Source organism: Aquarana catesbeiana, linkage group LG01 (assembly GCF_042186555.1).
Source record: "Aquarana catesbeiana isolate 2022-GZ linkage group LG01, ASM4218655v1, whole genome shotgun sequence".
NCBI lineage: Eukaryota > Metazoa > Chordata > Amphibia > Anura > Ranidae > Aquarana > Aquarana catesbeiana.
The window spans coordinates 191387840-191414035 of record NC_133324.1 but is presented as its reverse complement, the minus strand read 5'-3'; the positions used below and the strand labels follow the sequence as shown (position 1 = coordinate 191414035).

Here is a 26196-nt window from a genome sequence, read left to right as displayed (position 1 = left end):
TGAAGATCCTCACTAAAGTCTTGGCGACTCGCCTGGCCAAGGTCATACCTTCATTGGTGGACATTGATCAGACGGGATTTATGCCCAGTAAGTCTACTGACATCAATCTATGGAGAGAATGCCAAGAAACCTATAGCGAGAGCGCTTCGTTAGTCCAAGGAGGTTGGGGCAGTTCAGGTAGGATCTATCCAGGAATGTCTTGCTTTATATGCAGATGACTTGCTTCTTTTCCTGAGAAACCCTGGGCCATCTCTTCAAGCTTTGTTAACAATACCTAATGATTTTGCCTCCTTTTCGGGTCTCAAGGTGAACTGGGGTAAGTCATTGATATTACCACTAGGTACGGAAGTCAGGGGGGTGGCAGATACTAAGCTTCCCTAACAATGTGTTTCCACCATCACCTACCTGGGGGTTAAAATTACAGCTAATATCCAGAACTATATGTCTTTGAATCTACTGCCATTATTGACACAGCTTAACCAAAAAACGCAACTATGGAAGCGACTTCCCCCATCTTTGATTGGGCGTATCAACCTCATCAAAATGAAGATTTTGCCTGTAATATTATACTCCCTGCAGCATTCCACCACTGTGGATCCCCAAGCCCTTTTTTCAAAAACTAGACAGGATTGTTGGTTCTTTTCTGTGGTCACCCCAGTCACCCAGCATAGGGATGAGGGTGCTACAGGAACCCTGGGAACGGGGAGGTCTGGCTTTACCGGATTGGCAAAAATACTACCTGGCTGGTCAGATGGTCTTCGCTAGACGATGGCTGCTGGCGGATGATGGGGACTCTGCCACAGTCCTGGAGGCGGCACAGCTGGGATCCTACGAAAGCTTACGATTATCATTATATAGGGGCTCAAAATCCAATCTTCCAATAACTAGGTCAATGAAAGCTATTATTACAGCCTGGGAGGTGACTACAAATTTGTCATCTTCCAACTATGTCGAAGTTATGCCTTCTGCCCCCCCCCCATGGATGAATCCCAATCTTTCTCACTTTTATGCTCTGCCAGATCCAATGATTTGGATCAGTAAGGGCGTAAAAATTTTGGGAGACATAACCAGGGAGGGGGAACTCATAACTTTCGATTAATTGAAGGCTAGACAAGATTTACCCAGCCTCGCCAATCTTTTTATGGCCAAATGGTAGGAGGATGTCATCTATGCCCAACAGCGGCCCGAATTAGTCGTGTGGTCAATATACATAGACGACATCCTCCTCATATGGAATGGCAGTTCCGATTCTCTTGATTCATTTTTCACCTCCCTCAATGATAATAATAGGGGGATTTCTATGACTCATTAGTCTAGTCACGAGAAGATATCCTTCTTGGATTTGGAGATTGAGATCGTTGGTGGTCAATTCACATTTAAAAACCATTTCAAACCAACTGACCGCAACTGATTCATCCCTGTGGACAGTTGCCACCATAGATCGTGGCTCCGCTCAGTTCCGCGCAGCCAATTTCTGAGGCTGCGTCGGAACTGTTCTGATACTGAAATCTTCAAAATTCAGGCAAATGTCCTAAAGCAAAGATTCTTGGATAAGAGATATAATCAAAGTGACGTTGAGGGTGAGCTACAGAGAGCACTGGAGACTGAAAGAAACTCTCTGCTGAGGGACAAACCCCGTTCGGAGTCTAATGAAACCTTTAAGTGGTCATTGATCACTTCATTTTCTACTTAGCACGTGCAGATTAAGTCAATCATTCATAAGCACAGGGATATCTTGAAAAAAGATAAAATTTTGGGTCACCTACTGCCGGATCAACCCAAGGTGATATATAGGGGGGGTGCCATCTTTACAGAGCAACATTGCACCTAACATCAACCCCCTAGTTAGAACATCCTTTTTTCACAATCTGGTTGGCTATTTTCCATGTAAGAAGTGCAATGTGTGCCTTTACAACACACAAGGACGGTCTAAGACCTTACAATTCAAATCAGTTATCACCAACGTCTATACGACATTAAACACTTCTGTACATGTGCCACAAAAAACATGGTATATCTGCTCACCTGCTCATGTGGTAAGCAGTATGTGGGCAGAAATCTGGCTTTTTCAGTGAAAGTTAACGAACACAACTCTCATTAAGAAAGGCGACACTAAACATAATGTCCCAAGACATTATCAACAGTTTCATAACAGAGATCCTACGGGCACGGAATTTTTAATTATTGACAGGTACATTCCCCCTCGGAGGGGCAGGGCCACGACCATGGGCATTACGCCTCAAAACTTATTGGATTTACGAGCTCCAATGCCACTCCCCCTTGGGCCTCAATATTGAATGGGACATCAATGCATTCATTAATAAAGCCTGAGGTGTAGTTTATATGAGTTTTTCTGAATACTCATTTAACAAATAATTTTTTATTTTAACTTTATTAAATAATTTCATGTAATATATTTACATCTAATTTTAGCTATTTTATTTATTTTTGATATAGACCAGTCCTGTGATCAAATTGTTTAAATTTTATTTTATTTTTACGTTTAATATAACAGTTGCTTCCCCTTTTCTTCAAATTACATGATGGTGTCACTGCCATTCACACTTCCTGTTTAGATTGCGGTTGATATACTGACCTCTCTGTTTATTCAGATTGGGGTCTGTACCGCATTACGCCTGTAGGTGGCGAGCCCAATGCCGATGATCATTGTATTTTCTGTTGATGACGTGATGGATGTGTCTGCTGACTTTGTCCTCCCATAGTGAGGCTTGAACCGCGTGCTGTCCAGAGGTATATGGGGCGTGGTCTACGACTACGTCCTTATAGGACGCTGTGTGTGCCAGCTGACCCGGTTAATTTACTTGCAGATCACAATGAGGCTTGACTTGCAAAGCCCCGCCTCCACACAAATGAATGGATTTTTCAACTCTATTCAGAGAGGCTTGAAACGCACGCCCCGGCGTAATTTTTGTCCAAACCAGGAAGTGCAGTGTTTACATGAAGGAAGCACCAATTATGATCACAGGTTGTAATCTCATTATTGGGCCTCATAACATATATAAAAATGCAATGACTACAGCAGGCTCATACCCCAGATGTCTCTTTAGACGAAACGCGTCAAGACAACCCCTGCTGATGTCATTGCGTTACCCACAAACCTTATTTTCAAGCGCTTGATCCACTTTCTAAAAGTGAGCGTTTCCAATTTTTTAATACATTTCCACATGTTTATATGGATTCATACTATAAGGAGAATTTTCTTTTTTGGTCATGCCATTTTGAACATTTGAGAGGATTTGGTCTAACAAGTTGGCTGCTTCTGAGGACTGCTTCTCTGCGACATCTCTTAACCAATTGGACTATCTTCCATCTTGATCTGGAGCCCAGACGTGGAGGTTCCATACTTTGGTGTTTACACCATATGCCTTAAAAAAATGAATAAAAACCAAGCGCTGATGTGGATAGATATGTGTGATATAAATAAATTGTGCTTAAAAATATATATACCAATATAGTTAGTGCTATGATAAAATCAGTAAATTAAAGCTGCTATCAATATAGGGTGATCAGATAACCAAACAAATAGTACTAAGTATAAAATTGATGCACTTTAACCCTTTCATGACTAAGCCTATTTTTGAAATTTGGTGTTTACAAGTTAAAATCCGTATTTTTTGCTAGAAAATTACTTAGAACCCCCAAACATTATATATATTTTTTTAGCAGAGAATCTAGAGAATAAAATGGGGATTGTTGCAATATTTTTTATCACACGGTATTTGTGCAGCGGTGTTTTAAACGCAAATTTTTGGAAAAGTGACACTTTCATGAATTTTAAAAAATCCAAACAGTAAAGTTACCCCAATTTTTTTGTATAATGTGAAAGATGATGTTACGCCGAGTAAATAGATACCAAACATGTCACTCTTTATAATTGCACGCACTCGTGGAATGGTGACGAACTACGGTACCTTTGAATTTCCATAGGCGACGCTTTAAAAAATGTTTACGGTTACCAGGTTTGAGCTACAGAGGAGGTCTAGGACTAGAATTATTGCTCTCGCTCTGACGATCGCGGCGATACCTCACATGTGTGGTTTGAACACCGTTTACATATGCGGGCGCGACTTCCGTATGCGTTTTCTTCGCTGCGCAAGCTCGCGGGGACAGGGGCACTTTAAAAAAATTTTTTTTTTTTTTTATTTATTTTATTTATTTTTGTACTTTATAAATTGTGTTTAAAATTTTTTTTTTTTTTTTTTACTTTTATTGCTGTCACAAGCAATGTAAACATCCCTTGTGACAGTAATATGTGGTGACAGGTACTCTTTATGGAGGGATGGGGGGTCTAAAAGACCCCCCATCCCTCCTTTACACTTCAAAGTATTCAGATCGCCGAAAACGGCGATTCTGAATACTGTGTACTTTTTTAAATTCGGCGCCATTGGCAGCCGAGTAAACAGGAAGTGACGTCATGACGTCGCTTCCGCGTTTACAACAAGAAGGCTGGAACGAAGCCGCTCGCAGCTTCGTTCCAGTCCGCCCCCAGCCGCCGAAAGTAACCGAACGGACACCGGGCCTCCCGATCGCACGGGAGGCCCGGTAACAGCGGCGGGAGGCGGCGGGAGGGGGGGGGTGTCCCCTCCCGCTCCTCCGGTATAACAGCCGAGCGGCTTTTAGCCGCATCGGTTGTTATACACGGGTAGCCGATCGCCCGCTGTAAACAACGGTACCGGGATGATGCCTGCAGCTGCGGGCATCATCCCGGTATAACCCCGGAAAGCCGAGTACGCATATCTGCGTACGGTCGGCGGGAAGGGGTTAAATAAATAGTGCACAATATGCTGCTGCGACTAAGCTTAAATCCAGGAATAAAAAATGCATACATGTGAATAAAATAGATATATAATTATGGTGCTAATACATGTGTTAAAATTGCCAAAATAAATCTTCAAATTGGTGATGTGACGGTAAATATAAATAAAATAATGACGACACTCTGAGTACAATGTCCAGGCAGAGATAAATAGTGGGGGAAAGTAAAAAAGTCACGTGTCAGTGATGCAACGCGTGGGAGGAGCTTAGGACATTCAGTGCTGCAATACACCTGAAGGATAACAGCAGCTGTTTCTCGATGGGAAACCTCGTCCACAGCGGCTGACTGCAATCTGCATATTTGAATGCTTCTAATAGAACGGGAGTTTGTGAGTGTATCTCTTGTCCCTGTTTTGCTTATGTACTATCTAGTAAGTTCACTGCACAATGATCTATTTTTTCTTTGCTTGCTTTGCATAAAACCTTTATCCTGAGAGCCGAATCACCAGCAGTATTATGGCTAAAGTGGGATGCAAGAAAAACTAAATATCCTGATACAAACGATCTAACCCAGTGAGTCAATCAATCTGGATTAAGGGAAGGAACTGTTTAATTATTTTTACTTTCCCCCACTATTTATCTCTGCCTGGACATTGTACTCAGAGTGTCATTATTATTTTATTTATATTCACCGTCACATCACCAATTTGAAGATTTATTTTGGCAATTTTAACACACGTATTAGCACCATAATTATTTATCTATTTTATTCACATGTATGCATTTTTTATTCCTGGATTTAAGCTTAGTCGCAGCAGCATATTGTGCACTATTTATTTAAAGCGCATCAATTTTATACTTAGTACACCATATGCCTTGTTGTCGTCCCCCCTCTGATGCACAGGGACTTCCCTATGGCTTTCCCCGTGTTGTCACAGGGTCACCCGTTTACGTAAATTCACATTACCAATTCACACGGGGGGGCGGGATCTGGGGGTCCCCTTGTTAAAGGGGGCTTCCAGATTCCGATAAGCCCCCCGCCCGCAGACCCCCACAAAAACCGGGCAAGGGTTGTGAGGATGAGGCCCTTCTCCCCATCAACATGGGCACAAGGTGCTTTGGGAGGGCTACCCTAAAGCACCCTTCCAATGTTGAAGGCATGTGACCTGGTACCCTTTTCCTGCAGCCTGCCGGGTTGCATGCTTTGATATGGGTCTGGTATGGATTTTTGGGGGGACCCCATGGCATTTTTTTTTTAACTTTGGCGCGGGGTTCCCCTTAATATCCATACTAGACCTGAAGGGCCTGATATGTAATTTGGGGGAACCCCCACGCATTTTTTTTTTATTTTTTTAAATTTTGGTTCGGGGTTCCCCTGTGGGGGAATCCCATGCTGTTTTTATCAATGAACTTTTATGTGCATTGCCGGACTGACAATTCATTATAGCCGCGAGTAGTTTTAAATTACTTTTTTTCCCCTTTAGAAATGTCATTTTGCTGTCAGACTGTTCTAAACATGGGAAACATGTGCCACTTTACAGGCATACTATAGACACCCCCCAGGTACAAAATTTAAAGGAATATTTCACTTTTATTGTTTCACTTTAAAGCGGAGTTCCACCCTAAAGTGGAACTTCCGCTCATCGGATTCCTCCCCCCCTCCGGTGTCACAATTGGCACCTTTCAGGGGGGAGGGGGGGTGCAGATACCTGTATAATACAGGTATCTGCACCCACTTCCGGGTATAGCTAGCCGCAGCTAGCCGCAGACTCCCCGCCCACCCCCGTTGTGTTGTGGGAAATACACAGTTCCCACAACACAACGGGGACCAGTGTAGACGCGCAGCGCGACTCGCGCATGCGCAGTAGGGAACCGGGCAGTGAAGCCGCAACGCTTCACTTCCTGATTCCCTCAGTGAGAATGGCGGCGGCAGCACCCGAGGATCGAGGGACGGCTCGGTCTCGTGTGCCGACATCGCTGGACCCCGGGACAGGTAAGTGTCCTTATTTTAAAAGTCAGCAGCTGCAGTATTTGCAGCTGCTGACATCTAAAATTTTTTTTTTTAGTGAAACTCCGCTTTAAGCATTATTAAAATCACTGCTCTCGAAAAAACGGCCGTTTTTAAAACTTTTTTTGCATTGATACATGTCCCCTGGGGCAGGACCCAGGTCCCCAAACACTTTTTAAGACAATACCATGCATATAAGCCTTTAAAATTAGCACTTTTGATTTTTCATATTTGTGTCCCATAGACTTTAACGGTTTTCAAACAAATTTTTTGCCTGTTCGCATGTTCTGGTGAGAACCGAACGGGGAGGTGTTTGCACTGTTCGATCTGTTTTCACCGTTTATCCAAGGACTGTTATATTTATGGTTTAAAAAACTTTACATGATGGCACGTGGACTTTTGGGTGTGAATTTCACACCACTTTTCACTGTTTCACTGTTTCACTGTTTTTTTTTACCATCATGAATTTTTGAGCTCTGAACAAAATTTTATCTTTCACATAACCCTTGATTTACACTTGTCTTAGTGTTTTGCTGGCTGCTATTTGAAATATGTTCGCATGTCAGTGCGATATACACCAATTTTTCTATAGACAAAGACTTACCCAACTCCTATTTCTTCTGTTATCTTCAATTGCGCCATGCGTTTCAGGCACAATTCTGCAGTACAAAGGTTGATTTTCTGCCATCGGCCTTGGAAGATCTTTTGTCAGATGTAAAAGTTCTATCTTGGTCTTATCAGACCAGTGAATCTTATTTCTCACCACCTTGGAGTCCTTCAGGTGTTTTTTAGCACACTCCACGCGGGCTTTCATGTGTCTTGCACTGAGGAGAGGCTTCTGTCGGGCCACTCTGCCATAAAGCCCCGACTGGTGGAGAGCTGCAGTGATGGTTGACTTTCTACAACTTGCTCCCATCTCCTGACTGCATCTCTGGAGCTCAGCCACAGTGATCTTTGGGTTCTTCTTTACCTCTCTCACCAAGGCTCTTCTCCCCCGATAGCTTGTGCCTTGCCACAATTCTGTCTGAGCTCTTCAGGCAGTTCCTTTAACCTCATGATTCTCATTTGCTCTGACATGCACTGTGAGACCCCATTCACACAGGGACGACTTGTCAGGCGACCTAGTCGCCTGACAAGTCGCCTCCCGTTCTGTACTATGGAGCCGTTCTAAGGGGATCGATGCAAGTCGCTCCGACTTAGAAAAAGGTTCCTGTACGACTTCAGGGGCGACTTGCATAGACTTCTATGCAGAAGTCGTTTTGCAAGTCGCCCGGGCATTCGTTTGCAGGTCGCCTCGCTGAGGCGACCTGCAAGTCGTGTTGCCCCTGTGTGAATGGGGTCTGAGCTGTAAGGTCTTATATAGACAGGTGTGTGGCTTTCCTAATCAAGTCCAATCAGTATAATCAAACACAGCTGAACTCAAATGAAGGTGTAGAACCATCTCAAGGATGATCAGAAGAAATCAACAGCACCGGAGTTAAATAGATGAGTGTCACAGCAAAGGGCCTGAATACTTAGGACCATGTGATATTTCAGTTTTTCTTTTTTAATAAATCTGCAAAAATTTCAACAATTCTGTGTTTTTCTGTCAATATGGGGTGCTGCGTGTACATTAATGAGGAAAAAAATGAACTTAAATAATTTTAGCAAATGGCTGCAATATAACAAAGAGTGAAAAATGTAAGGGGGTCTGAATACTTTCCGTCCCCACTGTATATATCCAGGGGATGTACAATTTTTTTTTTTTATAAAAGGTGTGGCAGGCCTGGATTGACTCCTCTACGGTGGGTTGAAATACACCTTTACTCATTATAGGACATACCCCCTGGATATAAGACAACTAGGGTGGATAATCATTTAAATGTCAGTTTGGAATTCTGAGATATAAGTATACCTTATATAGCATACTGTCGTCTATCTGTTACAGTTCATATTCTAAATGCTACATGACATTATGACGTTTGATGACTATATTTGGTGCTTTTTTTCTATCTCATGGTTTACAGCTGGTTATGCTGATGATTGAGTTGGGAGGGTGGGGAACAGATTTTAGATAAGGCAAGAAGAACGGATCATCAGGAGTCTCCTTATAGGTCAGATACCACCCAGACATGCAATACATAGCAGACCCGCTTCCCTCTGAATCCGAGGGGCCCCCTAGGTCTGAAGCCACAGCCCTGCTATCCTCCTTCAGGGCCACCTTTGAATCACGGGCTGCCAAGATGGAAGGCTCATTGCAAGTGGAGCTGCATGCTCTAAAACAACAAGTCTCTGCTACAGAGGGGGTTGTTTCAGCACTGACTACCACCCAGGCTGATCATGCAGTACACATAGCTGCACTTGAATCCATGTCCAAGGCCCATCTGAGCCGCCTGTGACAAAATCAACTCCGTATAGAGTATGGGGAAAACAGAAGTCGCAGAAATAATGTTAGACTCCAAGGGTTGCCAGAGGCAACATCAGGCGCAGATCTGAGAGCCACTGTCACCTCTATCCTCAATCAGGTTTTGGGATGGGAGCATGCTTCACCCATTGAACTTGACCAGGTACACAGAGTTGGAGGCCCAGAGGGGGGAGGACAGAAGTGGCTGCCCTCGTGATGTCCTTTGCAGAGTTCACTACTATACCCTGAAAGAGTTAATTATGCGTAAAGCCTGGCGGATGGGGCCAGTGGAATTTGATGGCTCCTCCTCCCACTTATACCCGGACCTTTCTCGCAACACATTATACATGCGGAGAGCAGTCCATCCCCTATGGGTTCTAATACGCTATACATGGGGTCATCCTTTTAGCATCAAGGTGTCTCGAGATGACCACAAATTTATTCTGTATGACCCAAATCAACTGCCTCAATTTTTCTTTTTCGTTAAGCAAGACCCAGTCAATATTCCAAACTGGTTGGACCCTCCAGATGATCGTATGTGGCCTGCGGGATGTGGCTTGTGGGATCTAGCCCTCCCCCTCTACATAGTAGATGTCCTAGATCCAGCATCTACTGAAAACAGGGCCCGGGGCCTACCTCTCCTGAGGACTGATTCGCTCTTGTACTGCCGAGACTGGACTTAACCCTACCCATCGAACTTTCCCTACGGGGATTACATCTACCATTCCTAAGGCCTTTTAAGTTTGCAACAAACTGCTTCTTTATACGTCTTAGCTCCCGGGGCCACAACTACTCACCTTACTCTGCACCGCATAACTTGATCCGAAGATCTAATAACCAAATATGACCTGCTCCTGCCCTTTGCTGGTGTGATATATCTAGCTGGGGTTTGGGAAGGTCAGATGAACTCCACTAACCCACCTGTTTTTTCAGGGTTCTTATTTTGCCATTTCTTTCTCCTCCAAATAAGACGACTGCTTTCATTTAAGTTATTGTTTACCTCATTTTATAGCTTACGAATATCGATACTGTTGATATATCTGTATGTGGGGGCTCCTCCCCCTCTTCTCAGTCATTTTATCAAGGTTAATGTCAATGTTGTTGTTGCCGAGTTGAGTTATGCTATTAGTTTGGAGTGAGCCGCAGTAACCCTGAACCTGTCATGGCTCCCGGCTTACCTGCTCAGCTATTGCTAGATCTATGGTTATTGCGTTTCTGTCTCCACAGTTCATATGTTCCCTTCCTACTGCCATTATACTTCTGTCCGGGGAGTGGGGTAGTTCCCATATAACGGGAGTCCCATGTCCCGGATTAGGTGCGGTTCCTCTCTGGTTGGCCATTGCAAGACTGTCCGCCTACCACCACCCTTAAATGAATATTTCTGCTTATTTTACTAGGTGGATCCATAGCACCCACCCTTCGCAGAAAGTCAGAGGAGTCTCTGTTGCTTTCCATTAATCACTTCCCATATGTCAGATCCACAGGGAAGGCAAGTCTCTGCCAAGTTTTCATTGTGGGGGACTAAATTTATGGTAGCTAACATTTACCTGCCGAACGTTAACCAAATACAATCAGATTTGCAATACCTAAAGAGTTTAGCCAGTTTTATGAAGGGTAAGCTCATCCTTGGAGGGGACTTCAATACCCCAATTGGACCCACTCCTCGATTCCTCAACCTCCCGATCCTCTATATCATTCCCCAAACTCCGGGCTCTAAAACACGCTATTCATAATCTTTATCTGATCGATGTGTGGAGGGTACTGTACCCAACGTCATGCAACTACTTTCACTTCTCTCATGCTCATCAGTCTTACAGCTGCATAGACTACGTTCTGGCTGACCACAGCTGCTCTGACCATTCTCCCGTCTACCTGACTTTTGCTGCTCCCCTCTACTCCTATAAAGGAATGGACATGGTGTTTAAACGATTCATTACTTGCGACTTCGGACTGCATCACATGGGTATTTGACACCATATTCCACTTTTTCTCGAACCATGCTACAGACGCCACCCCCCTTTCCATCCAGTGGGAGGCATTAAAGGCCATCTTACGGGGCAATTTTATTCAAATTGGGACTCATCTGCAAAAGAAACACTCAGCGGCCATAGTGGCTGCAATTCAAAAACGTAAGAATTTGGAAACCACTCACAAACGCTCCCCTACTGTGGAGACTCTCACGGAGGTTTCCACGGCTCGATCGCAGCTCAGGGACTTATAGGAGGCGTCAGCACGTATGTACGCAGATAAAATTACCCTGCACCGATATAAACTGCAAGATAAATGTGGGAGACCACTGGCCCATTCTTTGCTCCTAAAAAAGCCATATTCATATTGCACATTCGGGATAAGACCGGTAACTCTGTTTTCACCGCCCTCTCAGATAGCCCAGACGTTTTCGGACTTCTACCATGCTCTGTACAATATCCTTGCTGCTACCACCCCCGGACCGTCTCCCATGCCCTCAGAGAGCAAAGCTTCCTATGTTGAGAAAACTGCATTACCTACCTTAGATGCTAATACTATCACTGATCTGGAAGGGCCCATCACTGAGGACGAAGTCGCCTTAGCCATAGCTGCTACCCCATCTGGCAAGAGTCCAGGCCCGGATGGCTTTACCCCTAAATTCTATAAACTGTTCGGCCCCCTCCTCACTCCCTTTCTAACTAAAATGTTTAAATCCTTGTCCGAGGGCTCTGTATTCCCTCCACATACCTTAAAAGCTCATATAACTCTCATTCCAAAACCAGATAAGGATCTTTCCCAATGCTCAAATTATAGGCCTATTTCCCTGAGAGTATTTGCCAAGATACTCGCCAATAGACTGCAGCCCCTATTGCCCAGCTTGATACACTTGGATCAGGTTGGGTTTGTGAGTGGACACGAAGCCAGGGACAATACCCCAAAAACTCTTCTCTTAGCTGACTACGCCTGTTTACACAATATTCCCCTTTGTCTCTTGACAGTTGATGCTGAGAAGGCATTTGACCGAGTAGACTGGCAATTTCTTAGATTAACCTTACAGCAGATAGGACTGGGCCCCCAAATGGTATCCAAGATAATGTCCCTCTATTCCACTCCATCTGCCAGGATTCAGGTAAACGGTACATTGTCCCCTACATTTCATACCCATAATGGGACGCGACAAGGTTGCCCTCCATCTCCCCTCCTATATGCCCTTACAATGGAACACTTAGCCATAGCCTTGCGGGACAAACCCTAGCATTAGGGGTATTACAACAGGCCCTGTACACACCACACTTGCTCTCTTCGCGGATGACTTGCTGATGTTTGTGATCCAACCCCACCTTTCTCTGCCCTCCATCATCCAGGAATTTAGGAATTTGAAGAATTCGGATTAATGAGCAATTTTAACCACTTCAGATCTGTGCCATTGCCAAATGACGGCAACAGCGCGGATCTAAAATACTGGGACTACGTCTATTGACGTCGTCCCCTTTCCTCGTTCCCAGCGCGCTCTCATGAGCGCGCCTCGGTGAAAATCTGTGTTGGCCGTGTCCCTTAGACACAGCCAATCATAGATCGCTGTAAACGGTGAATCACAGCGGCCGTTTACAGCGCGATCGCCGCCTCCAATGAGAGATGATCTGAAATGTAAACAACTGAGATCATCTCTCATTGCCGGCTCTCTCTACTCACACAGAGACAGCGTGTGAGGAGAGAGAGAGCTTCTGTGAGTAAATTTGTGACAGAAAGTAAAAGTGTGCCCAAAAAGTGCCCACAGTGACATCCATCTAGTGCCATCTGTGCCCACCTGTGCGCATCAGTGCCCACTTGTGCCCACCTGTGCGCATCAGTGCCCACTTGTGCCCATCAGTGCAGCCTCATCAGTGCCACCTCATCAGTGCCCATCTGTGCCGCCTCATCAGTGCCCATCTGTGCCACCTCACCAGTGCCACATCAGTGCATATCTGTGCCCACCTGTGCCGCCTCATTAGTGTAAATCTGTGCAATCAATCAGTGCACATCTGTGCTGCTTCCTCAGTGCCCATCTGTGCCGCCTCATCAGTGCCCATTTGTGCCGCCTCATCAGTGCCCATCTCTGCGATCAGTGCCCATCTGTGCAGCCTCATCAGTGCACATCTGTGCCATTAATCAGTGCAGGCTTAGCACACACCTGTGCAATCTAATAACCACCAGCAGCCATGTCCAAAGAAAGCTTTTCCGCCGAGGAGGCATACCACATTCTTTCCACGGCCGACGAGAGCAACGGGGAGCTCTCTTTTTCGGATTCCCCTTCCAATTCGGATTCTGACGTAAATTACGAGCCAGTCCTCAGTAGTGGAACACTAACAGACTCAGGGGAAGAAACTTGGCCCGCCAAACGAAGGCGTTCTAGTGAGGAGGCAGTGGCATCCACCAGCACCGCAGTGGCATCCACCAGCACCGCAGTACCTCGGCAAGAAAGGCCAAGTACCAGTGGGGTGTCACCTCAGCCCCAAAGGGTTAGGTCCCATGCCAACCTTCCCTATGCCCTCCAGAACCCCTTGTGGCTTCCTCCTAATTCAGGAGAAGCTAGCGTTCCCCCTTTCACTGCCCAGCCAGGAGTCCAGGTGGATACAGAAAACTTTACCCCAATTACATTTTTTAATTAAAATTTTTACGGAGGACATGTTGGCGTCAATTGTTACCCAGTGCAACATGTATGCACAGCAATTTCTTTTGCAAAATCCCACATCATATTATGCCCGTCCCTATGAATGGAGAGACCTGACAGTGGAGGAGTTCAAGGTTTTTTTTGGGCCTCACATTTAATATGGGGCTCACCAAAAAAAACGAATTCCGTTCCTACTGGTCAACCCACCCCCTCCACCACATGCCGCTCTTCTCCGCAGTAATGCCCAGAACCAGGTATCTGATGATAATGAGGTTCCTACATTTCAGCGACAATACCCAGTGCCCTCCCCGAAATGATCCAAATTATGACAGGCTTTACAATATTCGGCCAATATTAAATTATTTTTCTGAAGTATTCCCCCAGCTGTTCACCCCCGGCCCACACATATGTGTGGATGAGTCCCTTGTGAAATTTAGCGGCAGGCTTAAAATTAAGCAATTTGTCCCCAGCAAAAGGGCCCGCTATGGGGTGAAGGTGTACAAACTATGTGACCGAGCCACAGGGTACACATATTCCTTCATAGTGTATGAAGGGAAGGACACCCAGCTGCAGCCCCCTAATTGCCCGGACTACTTGGGAACCAGCGGGAAAGTTGTTTGGGACCTCATATACCCCCTACTCGACAAAGGATACCACCTGTATGTAGACAACTTCTACACTTCTCTGCCCCTATTCCACAACCTTCATCGGAAGAAGACGCCAGCATGTGGCACCGTAAAAAAGAATCGGAAGGGCTGTCCTCAAAGTCTTGTTAATAAGAAGTTAATAAAAGGAGAAATGGCAAGTCTGCGTAACAAAGAGATTCCGGCAGTGAAGTGGAGGGACAGAAGGGATGTGTATATGTTGTCTTCCATCCACAATAACACTTATGTGGAAATCCCCAGAAGGAATGGCCCCATCCAGAAACCCACATACATCCATGAATACAATTCGTTTATGGGGGGAGTCGACTTCAACGATCAAATGTTGGAACCATATCTTGCCACAAGAAGGACATTACCATTGGTACAAAAAAGTAGCAATTTATTTTTTTCAATTGGCCATATACAACTCCTATATCATTTGCCGCAACTCCACCCAAAACCTCCAACCCTTCCTTGGCTACCAGGAGGAAATTTACACTGCCCTTATATTCCCGATCGGCCCACCAGAAAACATCTGATCAGATGTTGTTAGTCGACTCTCCGAACGCCACTTTCCAGATAAACTCCCTCCCAAACCAACAGGCCAAAGACGTCAAAAAAGATGTAAGGTGTGTACCAGAGCAGGAGTCAGAAGAGACACATCTTATTATTGTCCTCCCCAACCAGGCCTCTGTATAGGTGAATGTTTCCGCCGTTACCATACTTCACTAAATTATTAGTGAAGTATGGTAAACGTAATCCTCAGTTCCTGCCTTCACACCCCTTATGCCACTGCCTGCTCTGTAACTGACTCTGGCTTGTTATTCGACCACGCTTCTGCCTGCCGATTTTGTACATACCGCTGCCTGATCTGGAACTGACCATGGACTGTTTGACCATGCCTCTTGCCTGCCTCTTGGACTGATCTTGTACCCTGCAACTGGACTAGTGGGATTCAACACAGGGGTCTCACATATGTGAGGGGCTCCAGAATAGTTTTTCTGGATGAAGAAAACAATTTTCTTTGTTTACTCATTCCTAGATTAGGGTCTGGAGACTCGGAGGCTTCAAAGAGATTTGGGTGGGAGAAGCCACTACCCCTGTCCCCATTCTGTCCTGAACGAGGCCCTACTTCTGCCTGTAGGACTTACTGCCGTCATGCCTCTGTTTGTCGCACTGACCACAGCACATGGACCATGTTCCTGCCTACTACCAAGACCAATATTTTGGCACTGCTGACAATCTCTGCCTGCACTGACCCTGCACTGCACTGACCTATGGACAGTATCCCTGCCTGCTGCCTGTACTGACTATGGACAGTATTTCTGCCTGCTGCCTGAAAAATTGTGTTCGCTGTTGCTGACCAAGTCCCTGCCTGCTGCCTGGACCAGTGCTATCCTCCTGTGGACAACTGTACTACTAAAACCACAGGTAATCTTTTGTTTCTCTTTGCTCAGCATAATGTATTTTGGGGTGTAATTCTTGGTATGTGCATGCTATGTGTCCCTGGAACACCTGATGGTGTTCCTTGCATGTTGGATCTCTGTATGTGGTCAAGCTGTGTAAAAGTCTCACACATGTGGTATCGTTTTACTCAGGAGGAGTAGCAGAATGTATTTCGGGGTGTTATCTTTGCTATGTAAATGCTATGTGTTGGAAATATCTTATAAAACGGACAACCTTGTGTAAAAAAAAAAATGTGTTTTAATTTTTTTCCACATTTTCCAAAAACTTCTGGAAAAAAATGAACCGTTCAAAAGACTCATTATGCCTCATGATTATAGGTTGGGGTGTTAGCTTTCCAAAATGGGGTCATTTTGTGGGCGTTTCCATTGTCCTGGTGCTCCAGGACCTTTAAAAGTGTAATAGGTGGGTGAGAAATGAGATGTGTAATTTATGCTCCTAGAACACCTGATGATGCTCCCTGCATGTTGGGCCTCTGTATGTGGCCAGTTAGTGAAAAAGTCCCACACATGTGGTATTGTAATACTCAGGAGGAGTAGCCGAATGTATTTTGGGGTGTCATTTGTGGTATGCACATTCCATGTGAGAGAAATAAGCTATTACAATGACAATTTTCTGAAAAAAAATATAAAAAATAAAAAAAAACCTTAATTTGCAAAGAGTTGTGGGAAAAAATGACAACTTCAAATAACTCACCATGCCTCTTAATAAATACCCTGGAATGTCTACTTTCCAAAAAGGGGTCATTTGGGGGGCATTTGTACTTTCCTGGCTTGTTAGGGTCTCAAGAAATGAGATGGGCCTCAATACATCAGGTGTGATCAGATGTGATCCTTTTTTTACGATTTGCACCATAGCTTGTAGACTCTATAAATTTCACACAGACCACACAATATCCACTAATTTGGGTTATTTTTACCAAAGATATGTAGCAGTATAAATTGTGGCCAACATTTATGAAGAAAAATTGCTAATTTGCAAAATTTTATCACAGAAACGAAGAAAAAAGCATTTTTTTTTCAAAATGTTCGGTCTTTTTTCATTTATAACGCAAAAATTTAAAAACCCAGAGGTGATCAAATACCACCAAATGAAAGCTCTATTTGTATGAAAAAAAGGACAAAAAAATAATTTGGGTACAGTGTTGCATGACTGAGTAATTGTCATTCAAAATGTTGGTCTGGGCAGGAGGGGGGTTTAAGTGCTCAGTAAACAAGTGGTTAAAGTGAACCACAGCAAGTCAGAAATTCTCAATATCTCACTGTCGGGGGCAGATTTAAAACAGCTTTCATCCTCATTTCCTTTCAAGACTGGCTCCGCTTCTATCCGATATCTATGAATAAATATCCCAACGGACGCGTCCTGGCTCTTCTCGGCAAACTTCACTGCCCTTCTTCTTAAAACTCAGGCAGATCTGTCATCATACACCACCAAACGGCTCTCTTGGTTTGGTAGGATCAATACCCTGAAAATGGATGCCCTTCTCAGGTTTCTCTACTTATTCCAAACAATTCCTATCTTCATACGACCTCATACTTTAGAAAGCTTCGTCGTTTGTTCTCAAACTTTATTTGGGGGGCAGCTCGTCCCAGGATAAAATATGACACCTTATCTCTCCCAAAGGCTGGAGGGGGAGTTGGAGTCCCAGATGCTTCTCTTTACCACAAAGCGGCGGTACTTACACATCTAGTGGACTGGTTTCACCACACTACAACGAAACTGTGGGTCCAACTAGAGGGTCACTTAAACCCAGTTGAGCTACGTGCTCTACCATGGACTCCAGCAGTTCGTCGTACAAATGTCTCCCCTGGCTAATCTTACTCGCCAGACAATTCAAATATGGGATTGATCTCAACTGGCACCGTGTTGAAACAGTTCGGCCCCATTACTACATTCTTTGGGGCCCCTGCCTTCCCACCGGCCTTGAGTAAGTTGGAGTTTGGACCTTGGCGTAAGGAGGACTGTAGGAGGCTCGCCTAAGTACTGCATGCAGACCCATCTCTAATGACAGAGTCCCCTTCCCGATCAATCTCTCGCTCTCCGATGCAATGGCTTCAGAGAAGACAGGCCCCCCCATCTTATGTCTGTAGTTTTCCCTCCCTGTCGAATATCTAATCTGAGCCGTCAGGATTTAAAGATATGCTCCTTCAGGCCGATCCCGACCCATGTGGTTTCCCAGCTCCTATACTACTCCAAGCTCCCTCTCCTGATTTTCCACCATATACGAGGACCTGGGAAACAGAACTGCAACAACCGATACCACGCATAGATTGTCAAAAATGCTTCATTCTGACACACAAGCTCTCCTTGGCAACCAAATCCCAAGAAACAGGGTTTAAGTTGATAACTAGATGGTAAGATGCCCGACAACCATTAGACACTTCAACCCATCCTCTTGGGACGATTGTTGGAGATGCCTAACCTCTAGAGGGACCTTACTCCACATCTGGTGGGACTGCCCTCCTATACGGCAATTTTTGCAAAAAATCTTTGACCGGTATTGCAAACTTATGGCGACAAATTTCCAGCCCTCTCCAGAGGCAGCTCTCCTATCTATAATTCTAGGACATCTAAAATCAATTAAGAAAGATGTGCTACGCCATATTCTGGCCGCAGCACGGACAGCGATTCCCCGACTTTGGAATTCGACTGACATACCTTCCCTGTGTGATTGGGCTGTCGAAGTAGATCATATTTGAGACCTGGTACATTTGTTGGCTCAGGGAAATGATAAAGAGGACCAGTTTTCCGTTATGTGAACCTCTTGGTCCATGTTGCGATATTCCATGGAATTTGTCCCATGGGCAGAAGGTGATGGCCACCACATCCTAGCCTAGATGGAGTGCCCTTTCTTCCTAACCTGACACTATTCTTTCTTTACCCTATATCCTTGCTCCGATATACTTTACTCAAACGCATCTGCTTTTAGTGCGGTAGATGAGTAATATTTTCCCTTTTTATGAAACACCACATGATACATAAGGCATATAACATGTGAGAGTGATGATCTTTCTTTTAAGTATTACTTTGTTCTAACAATCAATAATATGATCCACTACTGTACGTAAAAATGTGGGCTCCCTGCAACACACATCCCTATGTTTATTATTTTTGTCTTGTTGTGCTTCAAGATGGTAAAACTATTGAAACGGTCGTCAAGTGCTCATTGGACATACCAATTCTATGTTTTTCTGTTTGATAATATATCTGTGTGTTAAATTGTTTAACTAACCTTGGATACTCAATAAGATAAGAACTAAAAGGTCTTCAGAAAATAAAGTTTGTAATCTGCTGGAATTATCAGTACCATATACTTTACAGGACAAAAAAGATAAAGTTAGTACATACTATATAAAATGGGACAGCCTCCAAAATATCTGAGAAACAAGTTGACATCTAAGGCAGCACTGGAAAGGATCAGCTTCAGAGTTGGATGTTTCTTTATTACATCCCTCAGCTTGATTAACAGAAAGTCGCTGAACCGATCACGCTCATGAACTTCATCCTGTTATATGACCAATGACAAGATATAGAGAGTATTACAAAGACAAGCATAACAATATCTTATCTGCATAAAATAAAGCTTTATCAACTTGTAACTAATGATAAAAAAAAAAAAAGAGGCAAAAAAGATAAGTTATGATTATCATTCATTCCATAAAATAACAGGATTTTTGCATTCACCATTTTGTTTGGAGTCCATTGGGAGAAACAGAGAGTATGTCACCACCTGGCTTATACTGCCACCTATCGAGAGTAGTGGGTTCCACGTTCTATGCATGTGTATTTGCATGAGACCCATGTGGGAGATAAGCCAGGAACCCTCTATCAAACCGTCACAACTGGGATTTAAAGGATAAAACGATAATTTCGCCCATGGAAGCAGGTTACATACATACAGTGTAATGTGTAACATGCTCCAGCAGTTCACTCAACCAACAACCCCCCCCCCCATCTTGACTCCACACACAGTGGGCACAATTTAACCACTTCAATACTGGACACTTTTACACCTTCCTGCCCAGGCCAAATTTTCAGCTTTCAGCGCTGTCACACTCTGAATGACAATTGTGCGGTCATGCAACACTATAATCATTACATTTTTAAGTTTTTTGAAACAAATATAGATTTCAAATATAGATAATCACCACTGGGTATTTGTTTACTTTTTGCGGTATGGTAAATGAAAACAGACAGAAAATGTTTGTCATATGATGTCCTTCCAGGATAACAGGGCTCCCACTGAGCGGTCATTTGACAATAGGCCGTAATTTTGGCAATAGGGAGGGGGTAAAAACAACTGCACCCACACAGCCACATCACTCATTCACAGAGTTCTGTTAATGAACTACAACTACTATCTGTCATTGTGGCTGATGGCTTGTAGTTCTCAATGAACTGCTGGGCGCTGGTAAGCACTCAAAGTTTATTGATCTTCCTGCTCTCCAGTAACTGTCTACCTGTACAAGTGGTATAAGCATAGAGCGGAGAGTCTGCAGGAGCCTGGAATTGCACCTGTGATCTACTGATCACAGGTGCAGTGCTTTCCAGGCTCCTGTGGGAAAAACACAATAAATGCACAATTTGTTTTTCTGCAGAAATATGTGCAGTCATTATTTTTTTCCCAAAAGGTGAACTTAGCATTTAACACTACAGCCATTCGCCCTGAGCATTCAATAAGCAAGGGATCAATCACAGCAGTGTTAAGAACCTTTTTAAGAGATTCTCACCAGCTAGCCAAACTCTGGCAAAATAAAATCACAGCCAAGATAAGGCAAAGAGTGGGACTCACCAGAGTTATTGAAATAGCTTCTGGCAGCTTATCTGTTGGGTCCCTAAAGACAAGTGCATCCTGTTCCAAAATAGCAGATGCTGTATTAAAATGGGACAAAATGGGGATACTAGCCCATTTTTGTACAGAATCCCCTCAAATGGATACAAGGATCATAAGCATTTAGGAGCAGCAAACAGTTTGTCAGGGTGTTTTCTATCTTCATAGATAGAGTTCAAGAATGGTTGCAGTAAAAGCAAAATAAAAGCAAATGACATTGAAAAGCCTTGAAGTGGTCTATTTGGTCTATTATTTGGATGTAGTAGCAGGAAGAAACAAATCCCTCTGGATAAGCTCAGCTGGCAAGGACTGGAGCAATTCAGAATCAACTAGGGCTGTGGGCAGATCAGATACAGAATCTATCTACCGTGGAAGTTATGGAAGCATGTTTGTGTCCTCTGCAGTCAGAATCAACAGCAACTGGGTAATTGGGGCCAGTCAGCTGAAAAGGGCAGAGGGACTGGCCACACTTGACAGAGCTAAAGAGGACTTTAATAATGGAATAGATTTCAGGATCAGAGGGCAGCATGATTCTAGGCTGCAGACATCCATACCATCGGTAAGCCTGCTATAAAAAGCCCAAGAACCGTTAGTGTGAACTAGGGGCACACGCTGCAGCTGGACTGCTCCTCCTGTGTCTAGGATCAGACATGTCGTGACCACTTGTCAGTAAGGCAACTTAAGGCTCAAAGTATGAGGCAAGGGCTTAAATACTCACAAAACCCAAATAGCTGTTAGCAGATGAGGATTGGCTAGCAGCATGAACAGACAAAAACTAAAGTTCCATGTGGCTCTTTGCAAGCAGGAGCAGAATTGGGTAGATGCTTCCCACAACGCTGTATGGGGATGAAGGAGAGCGTGGAGCACCCACCCAGTGAATTATGTCAGTGCTCATTCCCCTTAGCACTGTGGAAACTAGCAGGAAGCAAGGAGTTTAAAGGCCAAGTTGAAGCTACCAATGTAAATGAGGTATTCCTTAATTCTCAGCCTGACCAGCCTACTCAGAGAGTAAATTTTCAGAGACAATGAAAGTTTCTAAGGCAATCACGGCAGTCACGGAACTGAAAACAATCTGTGGCTAAATTGTCACCAAAACAGTCTAGAAAGCTTCCTACTCGGTACCCAGTGCCCGAAGGTCACTTCCAGGCTTTCCCTCCAGTTCAGCAGGGTCCAAACACAAAACTGCAAAGTCCAGATCAGGGATGACTGTGCCAGACAGCTGCAATCAAGACCAGCTTTAGCAGTAAGGCAAAGAACAATCTTGATTGCAGAAAAATTATGAAGACAAAAAACGGTGCTAGTAAAAATAGGTTAGTCTTTTAAACTGCACTGCTAAAGAAAAGATGTTCATTCTCCTAGGACACTAGCAATAAACAGGCATGTTGGAGGGGTTGCCCTGGGCTGGCTTTTATATTTACTTGTCGGTGTCCAAACCTCCTGTAGGTGGAGGTATAACCCAAAAGGTGAAAGACCTTCTGCGTACCTCAATGGATGGGAAAGAAAAGGCATTTTAAAATTAAATTGTAGATAAAAAGTTAAACACATACAGAACATGTGAACAATCTTTCATGCCAAAAAAAATCTGTAATTTTAATCAGCAACTTTACTAATTCAAACACTCCTACCAGACACAATACAGGGTCTTGACCACCTACATTGTCTACTGAAGTCATAACAATACAGCTTGGTCAAAACTTTGACAATAGTTAATCCTCAGCACTCAGATGTCCAAACAATCAGTTCCACTGGAAAAAATCTCTCAGCTGCTGTCAACCTTAAAGCGGGAGTCCGGCGACCAATCTTTTTTTTTTTTTTTAGGTCATTGAGACACTTTGCTAATCCCAAAATAATACTCATAGTCTGGGTGTAATATTTAATACATTAATATAAGCCCACAAGCATTGATTTCCTGGATGCGGTGAATGCTGTTCATTCACAGCTTGTTCACGCGCATGATCATTGTTTCCGCACTCAATCTTGGGAAGCCTGACACTAAGCTCCCAGGAGACAGTGCGGCACCAGGGAAAGGCAATAAACACGCCTACTCCCATGGGAGGAGAGACAGGAAGTGCCACAAAAAAGTACAATATAAAGGTAATTACAGCGATAAAAAAATTTTTCATGCAGCATTTGAACATCTATGAAAGTAACTGAAGGGGGTAAGATGAAGTTAAAAATTTGAGTGGAACCCCGCTTTAATGCCACCCAGGCGAATGAACATATACACAGATAAAACCCAGTGCTCAATAGTTAATTGACACAATCTTAATGCTTGCAGACATATGACATATGGGTGCTTATAGCAATTTTATAAGCAATTTTATAAGCATATATAAAAGTCTAATAAAGCTTGTGTTTCCCAAACAGATTTGCCTTTTTTCTTCTCCAATATTCACCCTCAAAGTTCCAGGATGGTGTCCCCCCAAAAAAATAAAATAAATAAAAATCTAAAAACAATATAGTGTAGGATAATATATCCATAACACACCATATAATCAATATCACTTATAATATTGTGCTCACCTCACCTATATGTGCGTCAAAGTGTATACTGTGCATTACCCAGTGTCAATGCCAAAATACCCTTGCCAAATAATCCTTCTGAGCTTTCATTAATTTTCTTCTTCGTCCACTCTAGGGCTGCAACTAACGATTATTTTCATAATCGATTAGTTGGCCGATTATTGTTTCGATTAATCGATTATTCGGTTAATAACCTTAAAAAAAGTGTGGTGTATAATTTAGTTAATGTGTACAGTTTTAAAAAAAGGTAATTTATCCTGAAATATCTCTATGTAGTGGTAAATATAAATAACTATATGGTTAGGGAGCAAAATATCGAATCCACTCTAAGCATAACAGACAGAAGAGATATGCTGTATATACTATTAGAGGAAATATACTGTATATACTATTAGAAGAGATATACTGTATATACTATTAAAGGGTGACTCTGGTAAATATCATCAGACTCAGTGAGCCAATTTTTTTATTAAAAACAAAAACAATGTCTTCCTTCAAAAAAAATGTAATTTTAAGAACTTCGTTCTTTCATTTAGTGAATGTACAAAGATTTTTCGTCTGAATATTCTCGTCTGAAAATTGATCCATGTGGCCAGCGTAAGGCTCGGTACACACCTATGCAGTTTGCTTTTCATCTGTTTCTGCAGTGCTTCTTGCTGTGCGTTTTGACTTTTGTGCACGTGATTTTGCTGCGATTTGCGTTTTTGCATTTTTTTTGGCCAATTTGTTGTTGGGCAGATTAAAAAACACATATTGCTGCAAAAACGCATTACATGCTTTTCTGCAGCTTCTCTACTGAAATATATTGAACCAAAAAAGCACCGTTTTGTGTGAGCGTGTCCCATAGGAAACCATGTCAATGAACTGTAGTGCGTTTCTGCAAAAAGCACTAAAAAATACATAGATGTGAACCAGGTCTAAGGGCGAAAAAAATTAAAATTAGCCCTTTATAGTACAAAAAAAAGCAGATAATCACTACTATAAGGGGTTAATTTTTTTAGTGTAGAACTGTGAAAGTAATATTTGCAGTAGCAATTATTTGCATTTTTGTAATATAAAGGGCTCATTTTAGGTTTTTTTTAACCCCATTTTGTTACTGGCCGATTAATCGATTATGAAAATAGTAATCGATTAATTTCATAATCGATTAGTTGTCGATTAATCGATTAGTTGTTTCAGCCCTAGTCCACTCCACCTAAACTTTCCTCCAATTCTCCAATCCTCACAAAGTATTATTCAAAACAAAATATATATAAAATAGTGTAATCACATTACAAATTAACATATAAAAAGTTGAGTTTAAAAATGCTATAAGCACTTGCATGTCTGCAAGCATTAAGGCTGTGTCAATTAATTAAAACTATGGCTGGATAGTGAAAGAACAGCAGCTTACTTTTGAAATCCTCGCCGTGTACTCTCCTGGTTTAGGAAGCTCCATTTGTCAGATTTATAACACTGAGTAAATTCAGACTAGTTTGCCCTTTCCCTCTTCCCCAATCTAAATAATGATGTACAGCAGGGGTACTGAATTTAAATTCACAGAGGCCCGGTTGGTAACGTTTTTTTTATTTCTGCAGAGGTCTGAATCTAAATGAAACTCACAAACTCCCACATCACAGCTCACCCCCTCCTGACATCAGAGCCCTCCTCCTCATATCACAACCCTCCCCTCACATCATAGCCCCCCATATCATAGCCCCCCCCCCCCCCATCAAAGCCACCTATATCACAGCTCCCCTTTCTTACATCCATGCCCCCCATGCAATCACAGACCATTCCCTCTCATCACAGTCCCCTTTGCAATCACAACACCCCACATCACAGACCCTTAATATCACAGCCCCCCATATCACATGACAATCCCCCATATCACATCACAGCGCCCCACATTACAGCTCCCCTTTCTCACATCACAGCCCCCACCCTCCCACTTCACAGCTCACCTATATCACAGCTTCTTCGTCTAACATCGCAGCCCCCCCCCCCCACAGCCTTGCATATCACAGTGCCCCCCCATTCCCATCACAGCCCCCTCCCACATTACAGCTCCCCTTTTCACATCACAGCCCCCCCCCCCCCTTTTCCATATCACATCATATCACAGCCCCCCCACCCCATATCACAGTCACCCAAGTATCACAGTTCCTCCCTCTCACAACCCCTCATATCAGAGCTCACCCCTCACAGCCCCCCCCCCCCCCCCCCATTTCACAGCTTCTCCCTCTCACAACACAGCCCCCCAGTTATACAGTTCCCCCCCCTTTCACGGCCCCTCCTATAACAGTTCACCCCTCACTTTACCCCCCTCCATTATCTACCCCCTACCTTAACTGAGTGTTGTGGAGGGCAGAGTGGACTCCTCTTCTGGGTGTGCTCGTCTGCCGCCACCGCTAGGCTCCATGCCTCCCACCCTTCTCCTTGCTGTGGGTTCAGTGGTGGAAGTGGGGTTGGCAACTACCGCTCCCCCTGTAGACCTTCCGTTCCTCACGCCAGCTCTGCTGTGTCCTCAGCAGCAGCGGGCGCATTGGGGGGGGGGGATCCGGGTCCTGGTCCACACAGCACTGCTCTATCTTTTTCTCCTTGACACAGTGAGAGCAACAGAAGCCATTGGTACCTGCTGCTGTCAATCAAATCCAGTGATGAGGGAGCAGTGGGCAGGACTAAGCAGCACTGTACGTGTCAATAGACACATACAGCGCAGTTTGGGATTGAGCACACACATGTGCCACCATAGGAAGTGGTTTCCTATGGTGGTACACAGAGAAGAGAAGGAACCCAAAGCGCCTGCGGGAAAACCCGAGGAGAGGAGGATCAGGGCTGCTCTGTGTAAAACCATTGCACAGAGCAAGTAAGAAAGATATGTTTTTTATTTTAAAAAAAAATATTTTACAAATGACTTTAAGTAATGTAATCAGCATGTTCAGTCACAGCATTACATTCACAACAAAC

At 43.8% G+C, this 26196-nt stretch overlaps 1 protein-coding gene across 5 annotated transcripts in view; it reads right to left on the bottom strand.

Annotated features, from left to right (window-relative positions):
- YTHDC2 (YTH N6-methyladenosine RNA binding protein C2) overlaps window positions 1-26196 on the bottom strand; it is a 291475-nt gene that overhangs the window by 193221 nt on the left and 72058 nt on the right. For all 5 annotated transcript variants that reach the window (XM_073624629.1, XM_073624630.1, XM_073624631.1 and 2 more), the window contains one exon: window positions 19242-19398. In XM_073624629.1, the coding sequence (XP_073480730.1) occupies window positions 19242-19398 (157 nt within the window). The remainder of the gene's footprint in view (window positions 1-19241; window positions 19399-26196) is intronic.